The 13,008-nt window shown below is 59.9% G+C and overlaps 2 protein-coding genes across 5 annotated transcripts; one reads left to right on the top strand and one right to left on the bottom strand.

Annotated features, from left to right (window-relative positions):
* Positions 1-496: 496 nt before the first annotated feature.
* Positions 497-5,426, bottom strand: GARIN5A (golgi associated RAB2 interactor 5A; the record flags this gene model as incomplete). The annotated part of the gene is made up of 5 exons (XM_082676848.1): positions 497-616; positions 1,150-1,414; positions 4,602-4,732; positions 5,063-5,181; positions 5,384-5,426. The coding sequence occupies 4 exons, from the start codon at positions 5,424-5,426 to the stop codon at positions 1,159-1,161; spliced, it is 549 nt and encodes a 182-aa protein (XP_082532974.1). The 3' UTR covers positions 497-616; positions 1,150-1,158.
* Positions 5,427-5,708: 282 nt separating this feature from the next.
* EMC10 (ER membrane protein complex subunit 10) lies at positions 5,709-12,392 on the top strand. Of its 4 annotated transcripts, none has more exons than XM_082676822.1 (8): positions 5,709-5,877; positions 7,128-7,200; positions 8,047-8,156; positions 9,055-9,159; positions 9,498-9,679; positions 9,841-9,934; positions 11,361-11,447; positions 11,593-12,392. In XM_082676822.1, the coding sequence occupies exons 1-8, from the start codon at positions 5,764-5,766 to the stop codon at positions 11,932-11,934; spliced, it is 1,107 nt and encodes a 368-aa protein (XP_082532948.1). In that variant the 5' UTR covers positions 5,709-5,763; the 3' UTR covers positions 11,935-12,392. The 4 variants fall into 4 exon arrangements, 3 of the variants coding, with proteins under 3 accessions (XP_082532948.1, XP_082532950.1, XP_082532949.1); XM_082676824.1 differs by lacking the exon at positions 11,593-12,392 and adding an exon at positions 10,910-10,996 and having other exon boundaries at positions 11,218-11,504; XR_014298173.1 differs by having other exon boundaries at positions 5,710-5,877; positions 11,218-11,447; positions 11,593-11,650.
* The last annotated feature ends 616 nt before the right edge of the window (positions 12,393-13,008 follow it).

The raw sequence follows: 13,008 nt of genomic DNA, 5'->3' as shown, positions 1-13,008 counted from the left end.
CATCTTGGAACAGCCACTTTAGCGAGGCTCCCGCGTTGCCACGGCAACTACAAAATCACGGGTGGACCTGACACCCTGTGGAGGCAGCCCTGTTAGCCGAGCTACTGGGAGTGGGGAGGAGGTGGGCTGGCTGCAGGGGCCAGATGCAGTGGGCAAAGAAGAACCAAAGGCCAGACTGGGGAGGGCTACTCTAGCGAGGTAGCCATGATGGAGTGGTGAGCGCTGGGCCTCAGTAGCGGCCCGAGGAGCCAGACACCATGAACAGAAGACCGCGCTGGGGCAGTCATACTGGAAGAGCTGTTTCTGCCATGTTGAATCGGTGACGATGGGGAAACTGCTCGGGACCGGGCTGTTGGTTCTTAAGTGGCCGATCCTTATTAACTTTAATAATTCATCTGTCCGGCCCCGAGGTACGGTACACTTGGATCTCTGGTCTTTTAGTGACCTCAAAATAATGTTGGAGGAATCAGAGTCCCCAGAGTTCAGAGGTCTGTGGGTCCAGGCTGGCTTCCATGGCTTGAAGCTGGGTACAAGAGTCTGTCTCGGAGGCCCTGACTGCGGACGCACCTGCCGTTTGGGGGTGGGTGAGTGGGCACTCTGTACTTCCTGGGAAGGCCTGGGGAGCAGGGTGTCTCGAGAGGAAGAGGCCCCGTACGTTCCAGTGTCCCCACCTTCAAGGACTGGGGCATTTCCCCTCCCCAGGCCTTACACGGAACTGGCATCTTGTCTGGCTGACCCCACTCCTTCAGGGCCTGGGCACTCCCTCCCCAGATCCCACCATGCTAGGTCAAGGGGAGCGAGGCTGGGGTGGTGGGATGCCCAGTTAGGAAACCATCACCACTTTTGCTGGTGCGCCAAGGTCCTGCAGACCTTGCCCTGCTTTTGAGAGCCTCCTGTCCTCTGGGTACAGATGCCACACACTGTCAGGACTTAGGAGTCTGGGCTCATGGTCACCTCCACTCTCAGACACAGGCATCCAGGTCCCAGGCCCTCCTCCCTCAGACCCAGGATCCAGGCCCCCAGCCCCTCCCCCTTCAGACCCGGGAGTCCCTGCCCCCAATCCCTCCTCCCTCAGACCCAGGAGTCCCGCCCCCAGCCCCGCCCATGCCCCTCTCCCCGCTCCTTGCAGCCCCGCCCTGCTCCGCTCACCTCGTCTGCTCACTTCCTCCTGCTCGGATCCTCGTCCTTGTCGTCCTCCAGCGCCGAGTACTCCTGTGTGAAGGGTAAGGCTCCCTGGGCCGAATGGAAGCGCAGGCGGTAGAGCAGCCGCACCCACTGGCCGAACTTGCGGTCGCGGATCTCCGGCGGGGCCCGCAGCTGCAGGTAGAAGGCGCGGCCGGTGCGGAACTTGACCTTCAGTTGCCAGCGGCTTTCGTCGTGGACGAAGAGCTGGACGAACTGCAAGGGGAACAGCCTGGCGGGCGGAAGGGGCGGCCTCAGCGTCTTACCCTCCCCGGCTCCGCGGCGCCCACCCCAGCGCCCCTCTCTTCCCCCTGGAAGGATCCTTTTCCACTTTCTCTGCCTCTTGCATTTTATCCATCCCCAATTTTCTTCCATACACAGAGCCCATCCGTGTCTCCCGCTGGTCCTCCCTCCTAAACGCGAAACTCAGGTTGCTGCTTACTTGAAATTTCCATTTGTATGTTGGATCGACATCGGACACATAAAATGTCCAACAGCCAAATTCCTGATCTTCCGCCAACCCCAAAGCTGCACCTCTTCGTCTTCCCCATCTTAACATCCTCCCACTTGCTCAGTGAGAAACCGCGGGAGGCGACTTTTTCCCATTCTCAGCCAATCCTACCAAATCCTGATGGCTCCACCGTTAAACCGTAGGCACAGTCCGACGATTTCCAAGTCCCTCCACCAGCCGCCCCTGACCCCCGCCGTCCAGCCACCGTAATTTCCCGCCTTCACCCCAGTCTGTTCCCACGCGGCCGCCAGAGGGCGCCAATCAACACCCGCGTTAGCTCAAATCCTTCCCGGGGCTCAGAGTAAAAGCAGAGTCCTCGCCTAGACTACAAGGCCCTGCGGGATCTGCCCGCTTTGTTCCCTCTCTGCCCCCCCACCCCCACCCACTCTCCTCGCTTACTCGGCTCCAGCCATACTGTTCTCACTGTCCCATAAACACCTGCTAGGCTTGGTCCTACCTCAGGACCTTTGCACAGGCCGTTCCCTCTGTCATCCTCCAGCCATCCCCATAGCTCGGCCCCTTCCTCTCTTAGAGAAGATCTGTTTACAACCTCCAGCCTATATACAACTACATTCGCCCTTGCAGACCTCCCCATGCCCACCCCCATGCCCCATCTGTCTCCACAGACCTCACCCACTGGACAAATTGACATCTATTCTGTCTGCTTTCCTAGTAGAAAGTGAGCTTGAGGGCAGAGATTTTTGGTCCAATTTTGTTCAGTGCTGCTTCCGTAGTACCCAGAGCTGACCCATGGTCAGTGCTGAGTGAATGCTTGTGGAGTATCTGAATAAAGGAATTGCTCAGGCCCCCAGCCTGATTCAAGGTCCAACAAGGCAGGGGAGGAAACAATCCAGACAGGATGGGTAACTTGGCCCAGATCACACAGCAGGGACTTGAAGCCAAGTCTTACCTATGTTCTTAACAACACTGGGTAGCCACATACGACTCCCCTCAGGCCCTGCAAGACTACCTCTAGAAACTGGTCTTACAGACACCCTCGCAGCTGAGCACATGGATGTCCCCTGCCTGCCACACTGGTTGTCACCCCAAGGCACAGGGCACATCAGAGTCCCTCAGTAGGCAACTCGATCTATTAGTATGTTCCCCAAATGGAAGAATAACAGCTGACATTTCCAGAGCGCATACTCTGTGCCAGGTGCTGTTCCAAGAGATTTACAGACATTTACTTAGTTTATCCCCTGACAGCCCTGGAAGGTGGGCTCTCCTCTTAACCTCATGTGGCTGATGAGGAAACTGAGGCCCAGATGGGTAGGAAACTTGGCCAAAGACAGTGAAGAAGAGGTGAAGCCAGGATGTGAAACCAGGCCGTCTGAAGGCAGCCATTCGTTGAAGGACATTCCCTATTACATCATCACAGCAAGAGGCTGGATGCAAGCTAGGTGTCCATGGGGACGGAGTTTGTTGAATTGTGTGTGTCCAAAAATGGATCTGTGTGCACTGGCACAGAATCACTAAGGGCTGGAAGCTGGTTAGAAGTGAGGGGCTGGGGGATGTGTTGAGGCTGAGTTGGCAGAGCAAGCTCAATGATTTTACTTCGATGGTATGTTTTCTCTGGGGCTGGGAGGGGAGAGTGCTGAAGGAGATGATGAGGGTCAAAACCCCCCTCTCAGCACCATCCTTAGCATCCTTCCAACTGCAGGTTGTGACTCATATGGTGGGATACAATTAGCACTGAAAAGAAAAGGAAGATGGTAGAGAATGTCCCAGTACAAGGTTCCGGCATCAGAATACTGCTTTGTGAAATGTTTTAAACTTATTCGGGGGGGATAAATAAAGGCTGTAAGTGGCATCAAGTTTGTTCAGGTCAGAAGCAGATTCTACCACCAAATGAGTTACATCCAAAATTGCAGACAGGGGCTTCCCTGGTGGCGCAGTGGTTGAGTCTGCCTGCCGATGCAGGGGACACGGGTTCGTGCCCTGGTCCGGGAAGATCCCACATGCCGCGGAGCGGCTGGGCCCGTGCGCCATGGCCGCTGAGCCTGCGCGTCCGGAGCCTGTGCTCCGCAATGGGAGAGGCCACCACAGTGAGAGGCCCGCGTACCGCAAAACAAAACAAAACAAAATTGCAGACAAAGGATTGTGTGCATGCGTGTGTGTGTGTGTGTGTGTGTGTGTGTGTGTGACAATGTGACTCCATCCTTCCTTCCTTCCTTCCCGCCCTTCCCCCGTCCCCCTTTCTTTCATTATCTGTGAGATGTAGCCAAAAAGTGAAAGCCACCAGCAGAATGTTTCTGGAAATATACTCTATGCCTGTAAATGTCTTGGTATTTGCAGCTGGAGTTGGAGACAGGAGCCTAGGATGGAAGAAAGGTGTATTTTGTGCTATGTGTGTTTTGTACCTTGGAGTGTATTTGCATTACTTTTTCAATCAAAAAAACAAAGACCTGAAGGGGCAGTGTGGAGTGTGGCCCAGGAGCTCCAGAATCATGAGGTCAGCAATCCTGAGGAGCCCAAGGTTCTGATCCCAGGCCACCCCTGACCCACTGTGGGACCCTGGGCAAGTGGCTCCCCTCTCTGGGCCTCAGTTTTTCTTATGGATGGGCCTAAGGGGCCCCACCATATGACAGTAGGAGGTCAGAGAAGAGATGATGTGCATGGTCAAGGGGACGCCTGGCATGCAGTAAGTCCTGCATAAATGGTCATTCTCCTGATTCCTGCCAGGGTGTAGCTGAAGACAGTCCCCCTCATGTCTATCTATCCCCGATTCCTGGCTCCTGTGGATGGCCCTGTCCTTGTTCTCCTGGGTGGACAGTAGCCCAGAGAAGGCTAGCAGCCATCCATGGCTCCTGGCCTTGGAGGTCATGTGGGTGAAAGGAGGTGCTGCAGGGGGCCTAGGATGCCCAGAGCTGGGGAGAAAGGAGGTCTAGGCTGGGGTGGGGGCAGTCACCCGAAGAGCTGCAGGCGTCCGTTCTCCTTGGCAGGGCCCGCCAGAAGCAACAGGTCTGGGAGTTCCAGGGCTGGACTGGAGGCTGCCACCCCCATGGTGACCTTGTTGGCAACTTCTCCTAACCGGGTCACCTGGGGCCGGGGGGTCAGAGGTTAGAAGCCAGATAGATGGGGGGTGGGATTGGGGAGGGATCAGGAATTTTGGTAGGGTTAAGGGTCAGGAACCAAGTAAGTTAACCACCAAGATGGGGATCAGAGATCCTGGGGTCAAAAGTCAAGAGTCATATGGGTATGAAGTCAGGGAAAATGGACCGAGGGAATCAAAGGCCAGGGTTCATAGGGAAGCAGGAATTTCAGGAGGTGGGCATTAGGGGGAGTGATCAGAAATAGGGCGAACAGAGGTTCCCCAAGTCAGGAGGCCGGGGCTCAGGCCTGGGCTCGGAGGGCCCTGGGGCTCCACACCTGCACGAAGTTGCTCTCAAAGATGGGTAAATCCCGCAGCTGGTCGAACTCGCCGCTCAGGAGATGGCGTTGGAGCCGTCCCGGCCGGTGCGTGGGACAGGCTGGAACCAGGGGGCGTTCTACATGGGCGGCAAAGTTCGCAGGTCTGTTCCAGGAGGCTGGGCCAAGGTCCCCAGGTCAGCCCCGCGCTGAGGGTAGAGGGTTCCCGGCTACCGGTCTCCGTATCGCAGGCTCCATCCCTCACCTGGTTCCCTCACCTGGTCCAACCCCTCCAGGCCCGGCTCCGCCTCTCACCTGCCATCCCACCTGGTCCCGCCTCACCTGCTCCACTAGGGGCCGGCTTAGGCTCGCGCCACCGTTTCATCGCAACGCCCCGCCCCTTGGGGGGAGCGGAGCGAGGCGCCCACGGAGAAAACGGGAGGGCGGGGCCCCGGGCTCTGTGACGTCACAACGCGACGGACCGGGTGTGCGTCACGGAGGAGACGTCCGCGATTGTGGCGTCATCCAAGGGGCGGTGCCCGGAGACCCGGATGGAGCGCCGCCCGCCCCGTGACGTCAGGCGCCGGTAGCGGGCGGGCGCTAGTGCGCAGACGCAAAGAGCCGGCGCAGGCGCACGGGCGACGGGATGCGGGCCGTTCCTCCCGGCGTGCTCCGCGGCGCCCGGCTCACTCCAGCCCCTTGGCTGGTGGGACGGGTCCGAAATGGCCGCGCCCGGCGCTGGGGCGACTCGGCTGCTCCTGCTCTTGCTGATGGCGGCAGCAGCCCCCAGCCGGGCGCGGGGTAGTGGTTGCCGGTCCGGGGCCGCTGTGCGGGGGGTGAGTGCTTATTCGCTGTGCACATAGGGCGGGGTTGACGGAAGTCGTGGGTCTTGGGCCTTTAGGTCGGTTAAGGTGGGAACGAAGTTGCGCAGGACCGAGAGGGAAGACGAGGTAAAAGAACCGGGGAAAGCGAGGCTGCAGTTCTGCGCATTCATGAGGCCGCACAACTGGGAGAAAGCGAGAGGATAGTTAGGAAGGCTTTAGCTCGTGAATATGCATAAGGGGGCGGGGCTCCTTATGGGATTTTGCCATCCCCTTTCTGGGCCTTAGCTAATCCCATTTTGGTTTTGTATTTTTTGCGGTACGCGGGCCTCTCACCGTTGTGGCCTCTCCCGCTGCGGAGCACAGGCTCCGGACGCGCAGGCCCAGCGGCCGTGGCTCACGGGCCCAGCCGCTCCGCGGCATGTGGGGTCCTCCCGGACCGGGGCACGAACCCGTGTCTCCTGCAGCGGCAGGCGGACTCTCAACCACTGCGCCACCAGGGAAGCCCCCTAATCCCATTTTGGGATGGGACTTTGGCACCTGGGCGTTGGGTGCGGTGAAAACGAGGCTGCACCGAAAGAGAAGGTTGGGGCAAGAACTTCCTTAACATTCGGACGCTAGGGATCCTCAGTCATGAATATGTTTGAGGAGGTGTGGCCCGGGTGGAATCTTGGCAAATCAGACGTCGGGGTGGCTAAAATTAAAGAGGCGGGGGGGGGGGCTCTCGGAGGAGTTCCGCCTCCCGAATATGCATGAGAGGGCGGGATCTTGAGCTCGCGGATTAAAATCTGGAACGAGGTAGCGCAGGCTTGAGGACGTAGAGAGTCAGGAGAGATGTGGAGAGTTGGAGAAAAGGAAGGCATGGAATCTTGAATGTGCTTGAGAGGGGTGGAACTCGGGCGGCATCGTGGCTATTGGGGCTGTGAAGGTGAAAACGAGGTCACGTGGATATTAGCTTGGGAAGGATGCCTTTTAACTCATGAATAGTTATGATGCTAGGTGTGAAAGTGACCTGGAGATAGTTGCCTTGGAAACGAGGTTCCGCTATTTTGCAGGCTCTGGTTGTCTCTGGCCCGTCCAGATCATGAATTTTCATGAAATGGGCGGTTCCCGGTGGAATAGTGGGCAAGCGTCAGTGTTTGGATGTGGGTATGGAAATAAGGCTCCTGCCGCAGCCTGCGGGTCTGTCTGTCCTGGGGTCCGTGGGTCCTGCCGGACTGAGGGCTCTGATGGTCCTTACCTGGGGCCCTCTCTATCACCTGCAGGCGGGGGCGGAAAGTCGAGAGGGTGAGGGCTGCGGCGCCGTGGGGCTGCTGCTGGAGCACTCATTTGAGATCGGTGAGTCCAGCAACGTCCTGACCCGGACACTTACCCAGTGCCCTGTGTCAGGAACTCGGGTGCCACTCAGCGTGAGATACGCCATCCATTCACTTACAGCTTTGCACTTGGGAGTGTGTTTGCATTACACTGGGGAGGTGGGGGCGGCGGCGAACAGAAGCTCTGTCTTTGAAGACTCCCATACCTGTAAGACAAATGCCAGTTTCAGAAAGGTCGGTATGGCAGTAATAACCTCAGAGCCGACTTTGACCAATTGCCCCATGCCCTTCCCTAGTGGTTAGATGTATTAACTCAAACATCTATATTAACTCAGACATCCTCAGAATAGTCACCCAAAATAGGTGTTAGGGATAACCCCATTTTCCAGAAGAGGAAACTGAGGCTCGGAGGGATACCAGACAAGGTCCTTTTACAAGTGAATGGTAGAGGTGGGACCTTCTCTAAAGCCAAGCTTAAACTGCCACATTTCAGGCATCCAGACTCCCAGAGCATAGATGTCAGTGTGGCCCAGGGGCTTATAACCCAGTCTGAGGCCCCAAGCTCTGGGGGCACCTGTTTTAAACACTGAAGCTCGGACCCTCTGCAGACCTCCCCAGTCAGACCCTGGCATCTGCCCAAGAAAGCCCGGTGGTTGGGAGCTCCCGAGCTCTGCAGCCCCTGTATTCCATAGCTGGGGAAACTGAGGCCCACTTAAGTCACGTGAGCGACTCTGGGTCACCTGGCAAGGCAGAGGCAGGGCTTCAGAGACACGTGGGGCTGTCCCCAGTTTTTAGGTGGGAAAATGGGGGCTCGGGATGGGGAAGCAACCTGGTGGCTGCGAGGGTTGACGTCCAGGCTCCCGCACAGATGATAGTGCCCACTTCCGGAAGCGGGGCTCGCTGCTCTGGAGCCAGCAAGATGGCACCTTGTCGTTGTCGCAGCGGCAGCTCAGTGAGGAGGAGCGGGGCCAGCTCCGGGTGAGGACGGGACCCCCCGCTTTGCTGGGGCTGGGGGCACGTGCCTCAGAGCACAACACGCATACTTCGGGGCCTCTGCCTGAGCTGTTTCCTCTGCGCAGCACCCTCTCTTCCCCACGGTTTTCGTACAGTCAGCTCCTCTCGCTCTGCTAGATTTAGCCAAGGTGCTTCACACTTAGTGCAAGATTTGCTTGTGAGGAGAAAGGGATTCCCACGGCAGCATGGTTAAGCAGGAGAACGTTACCTCTCCTGTGGCCCTGCTTTGTGGCCTCCTCCAGGTCCGCCTGGGTCCTCCCTAGGGAGGTGTGGGGCTGGCGGGGGCGGCGGGGAGGTTCCAGGCAGCAAGGTAGAGGAGGGGAAGAAGGAGGGCCAGAGGGAACAGCCGGCTTTGGGGGAAAGCTCGAGAAAGCTGCCACAATCCACTTCCACTCCGTCCCTTTGACCAGTTGGAGCTGCAAGGGAAGCTGGGGACGCAGGCTTTATTCTGGGCGGCTGCGGGCCCATGGGTGCCAGTGCTGTGGGAGAGATCAGGCTGAGGCCCGCCCGGCCAGCCTTCCTGCGTGGTGCCCACGTGATTCCTGTCACAGTCGCCCACAGTGAGAACCAGCCGCTCATATAACCGGGGAGGTCGGGTGTGGGGCTGGACCCAGACCTGCGGGAAGTGTCCTCGGGACTTACTCTGTCGCTGGGCTGGCCTCTGCTCTCCTCGTGGTGGTCTCCCCCCGGGTGGGGCACCCAGTGGGAGGAGTCTTGGGCTTGGCCGGGCCAGGGAGTGGGGAATGCTGGCTGGGCGAGACTGGGGAAGGGCCTTCCTGGTTGTGGGCCCAGTGGGTGTCCAGACCGGGTGGGGGCTGGGCACTGTCCCTCTCACTGCCACCCTCCCCTCTCTGCCCTGCAGGATGTGGCAGCGCTGAATGGCCTGTACCGTGTCCGGATTCCACGGCGGCCTGGGGCCCCTGACGGCCCAGAAGCCGGTGGCTACGTCTCCTCCTTTGTCCCCGCGGTGAGTCGGTGATGAGGTCAGCCCCCATCCTTGCTTTTCCCGCCCGCTCTAGCCTGGGTTCTACCCTTTGGCCTCCACTGTTCGCGCTCCAGCATTTAAGGACCTCGCCTTGCCCTCAAGGGTCTCCCGGGCTGGAGGGGGACAATCCAGTTGGTGGGCCCTGGGGAGGCCGTTGCTTCTGCTGGAGGTTGGCAGGGGGCCATGGAGGGCTTTGAAAGCTGCTTCGGGGGCCCTGTGGGGTGGGGAAGGAGGCTTGGGGGGGTGGCTGGTGTCAGCGAGGCCTGGGCAGCAGCCCCTGCTGGCCTCCCTCCTCTCACCCCCCTCCGCTCCTCCCCCAGTGCTCCCTGGTAGAGTCGCACCTCTCGGACCAGCTGACCCTGCACGTGGACGTGGCCGGCAACGTGGTGGGGGTGTCGGTGGTGACATACCCTGGGGGCTGCCGGGGCCACGAAGTGGAGGACGTGGACCTGGAGCTGTTCAACACCTCAGTGCAGCTGCAGCCGCCGGTCCCGGCGCCAGGGTGAGTACGGGTGCGGGGCGGTGGGCAGAGCCAGCCCTGTCCCCGCTGGCCCGGCCTTCCGCTGCCTCTCACTCCGGCCCTGCCCCTCCCCCCACCCTTCCAGGGTGCCGCGGGGTCTCCCGGCCCCTCATCCCCTCCCCCCCTTCTACCCCCACCCACAGGCCCGAGACAGCAGCCTTTATCGAGCGCTTGGAGATGGAGCAGGCCCAGAAGGCCAAGAACCCCCAGGAGCAGAAGTCCTTTTTCGCGAAATATGTGAGTGGGGTTCTGCCCGCCCCCGGCCCCTTCCCCAGCGGCTCCCCCCTCCCATCCTGAGCCCCCCTGCCCTGCTCCCCTCGCCCACGGCCCTCCGCTGGGCCTCCAGTGTGGAGGGCCTGCTTGACTTCTCTGGCATGTCTATGCGCGTCCTCCTGGCCCCTGGCTTGAGCCGAGGACTGGAGCCCCGCACCCTGGCCTGCCGGCGTCGGCTTGTGGCGGTGCTCACGGGGCATCCGGTCTCAGCAAGTGGCCGGCCCGGAGCTGGGCAGTGAGGGGGACTGGGGACAGCCCCTCGGGTGCCGCGCTGGAGCACAAAAAGCACAGGCAGGGTCAGGCTTGCCTGTTGGGAGGGAGCGCACTGAGGAGGGCGTGGTCAAGGGAGGGGCGGGGTCCGACCTTGGAGGAGGCTGGGACCAAGGTCTGGGGGAGAGAATGAGGCCTGAACCAGGCTGTGAGGCTAGGGTGTGGGGGGCACATGGCAGAGACCTCGAAGGAACAGGGAGGTTTGGAAAGGAGGGAGCGGGTGGGCTCCGCCAGCCAGGCCTGGGGGGTGGGTAGGTGGAGGGGCTGTGCCGGGAGGTGCCCGGGAGGCTGGGAGCTGGCAGCTGAGGGTGAGCCTGTGCTGCTAGAGCAGCTCTTGAGGCCCAGGGCCCCGGGCGCTGGAGGCGCTGGGGCTGGAGGAGGTGGTCCCACCCCAGGCAAGGGCAGGGGACAGTGGAAGCCAGTGTGGCTGGGCCCTCGGGGCCTCGGGTGGGAGGATGCCGAGCCTGACTGCGCTGAGCGCCGTGTCCGTGGGGCCTTGGTTAGTGTGCCGGGAGCTCCTGATGTCAGGAGAGCCTAACTGCCGAGCTGCGGGGAAACTGAGGCCCAGAGAGGCCGAGAGCTCGCCCACCCCTGGCTCTGCCCTCCCTGATGGCCGCAGGATGCCACAGCCGCCACTGGCCCTGACCTGCGCCCCCCCTCCCTCCTCAGTGGCACCTCATCCTGGGGGGGGCCGTGTTGCTCACAGCCCTGCGTCCTGCTGCCCCCGGGCTTGCACCGCCACCGCACGAGGCCTGAGTGAGGACCGAGCCCCCTCCCGCCTCCCCCGTCCCTGCACCCCGCCAGCCCTTCCCCAACCCGTAGTGGAGTAGGGGACCTGGGCCCCCTTCCCTCACTGCCTCCCCTCACGCTGGCCCCCGCCTTCCCCACCCTGGGCCGGACACTGCTTATTCTCCCCTCTCTTCTCTCTGTCTCCCTGTTTGTCCGTCTGTCCTTCTGCCATCCTGTCTGGCTCACAGTGGATGTACATCATTCCCGTGGTCCTGTTCCTCATGATGTCGGGAGCACCGGATGCCGGGGGCCAGGGCGGGGGCGGCGGCGGCGGAGGCGGTGGCCGGTGAGGGGCCCAGGGTCCGTGAGTGCCCCGTCCTCTTTCCCTCAGCGGACGCCCTTCCTGCCCAGCGTGCTCGTGTCCTTGGTCATCACAGGAAGGATTTGCCGGCCCCTCTTGTCTCCCCGTCGCATGAGGGTAGGAGAGCGCCCCCTCCCCAGGAGTCCCTTCCCTCTGGGCCTTGGCGTCACTGGTGGCGGAAGGGCGGTGGGTTCTGGGTCCTGCTGCACCCCGCCCTCCCCTGTGGCCCCGCTGTAGCCCCAGAGGCTTCCCTTTGCCACAGGATAGAGCCCAAGCTCCTGGTCCAGCTCTGACCTCACTTCTGGTTCCCCCCACCCCACCCCCTGAGGCCTGCAGTTTGGGAACATGCCTAGTTCTCTCCAGCCGCTGTGCCTTTGTCGTGGTCTTCTCGCCCTGCCTGGCCAGGTTAGATGATACCCCTAACTTGTCTGACACTGGATTGGGACACCAGCCTCCTGTCTGTCTGCCCTTGAGGGCACCCTGGGGCTCCTCGCAGCCCAGAGCTGGCACAGAACAGGGGTGGGCTGGCCACGGGTGCCCCCTTTTCCATCCCTCCGTGCAGCCCTGTCCCCTGTTTTGGCCTATATCTGCCCACGGCTGTTAGTGGGAGTTGAGAGTTCCTGCCATCAGGATGCCAGGCCCTCCATAGGCTTCTGGGCTTGAAGAAGTGATGTTGAAAGTCAAAACAAACATTTAGTGGAGTCAGGGGCCAGATGATGTAAATAGAATCCCTTTCCTGGCCTGGGTATCTTCCCTGGGATTTTGCTGGGTCCTTGCTATCTATCTCCCCTTCTGCTTTTGTCTGTTTAAAAACATTGACAAGGCAACATATTGAAATAGGTAAACATTTTGGAAAGTTACAACTTGCAGCAACCCAGTGCAACTGTTGACTTGGCTAAGAGGCGGTCAGGATGTACCGGCACTGCTGAATTCCCCTGGTCACTGTGTGTGCTATTCAGAAACACCAAAAAATGGCCGCCGTTGTCATGGTAACAGCTGCGTCAGGCTCCACGGTGTCTGTATAGCAGTTTATTAAACTGTCCCCCAAACGTTCAACGTTCAGCTTGCCTCCTGCTTTATGTGGTTATAAGTAGTGCGACATCGCGGCTCTGTCGCTGATCTGCCTGTGATGTGACTTTGAATGACTTCGCGCAGACTCGTGACTCGAAGTAGAATACCAAGGCAGATTAGAGACGTTTTGTGAACAGGGGAAACAGCCGAGGAAGGTGCGCAGTGGAGCCTTGTCTCCGTGGTCACTTGATCATTTTAGTCCATTTGTTTTCCCTCCCGGAGTGTCTGTGCGGACACCAACAAACAGGAACGTGTGCTCTTTCCCCCTCCTCGTAGCAAAGGTACCATGTTCGAGGTTGTACACTGTCCCGTGCTTGCCACTTGCCTCGTGCGCTGTATCTTCTGCAGTTCTTTCCTTGCCCAGAGAGTGGCCTCGTCCTTCGTGTGCCGCCAGAAAGGGGCGTTACGCTCATTCACCCCGCTCTCCTCCAACTGACTTTCTCACGAAATGCACACGTGACCTAAGTGCACACGTGCCCGTGGAGCGTGGCAGCACTATTGGGATTTTCTGAGAACTCTTCTTGTCCTGTGCTCCATGGCAGCATTTGTGTTTTTGAATTCCTCTTGTGATTCATCTGATACTGCTGAGACCTCCGTGTGCCACCTC

This window comes from Grampus griseus (genome assembly GCF_964374135.1).
Source record: "Grampus griseus genome assembly, chromosome: 19".
In the NCBI taxonomy this organism is placed as follows: Eukaryota; Metazoa; Chordata; class Mammalia; order Artiodactyla; family Delphinidae; genus Grampus; species Grampus griseus.
This window is presented reverse-complemented; position numbering and strand designations above follow the sequence as displayed.

Bases quoted from the DNA above. Each gene is read 5' to 3' on its own strand.
- EMC10 (XM_082676822.1), top strand. From the start codon at position 5,764: ATGGCCGCGCCCGGCGCTGGGGCGACTCGGCTGCTCCTGCTCTTGCTG. The intron at 9,680-9,840 runs GTGAGTACGGGT...CCCCACCCACAG, and splicing joins CCGCCGGTCCCGGCGCCAGG to GCCCGAGACAGCAGCCTTTA. The intron at 11,448-11,592 runs GTAGGAGAGCGC...CCTTTGCCACAG, and splicing joins TGTCTCCCCGTCGCATGAGG to GATAGAGCCCAAGCTCCTGG.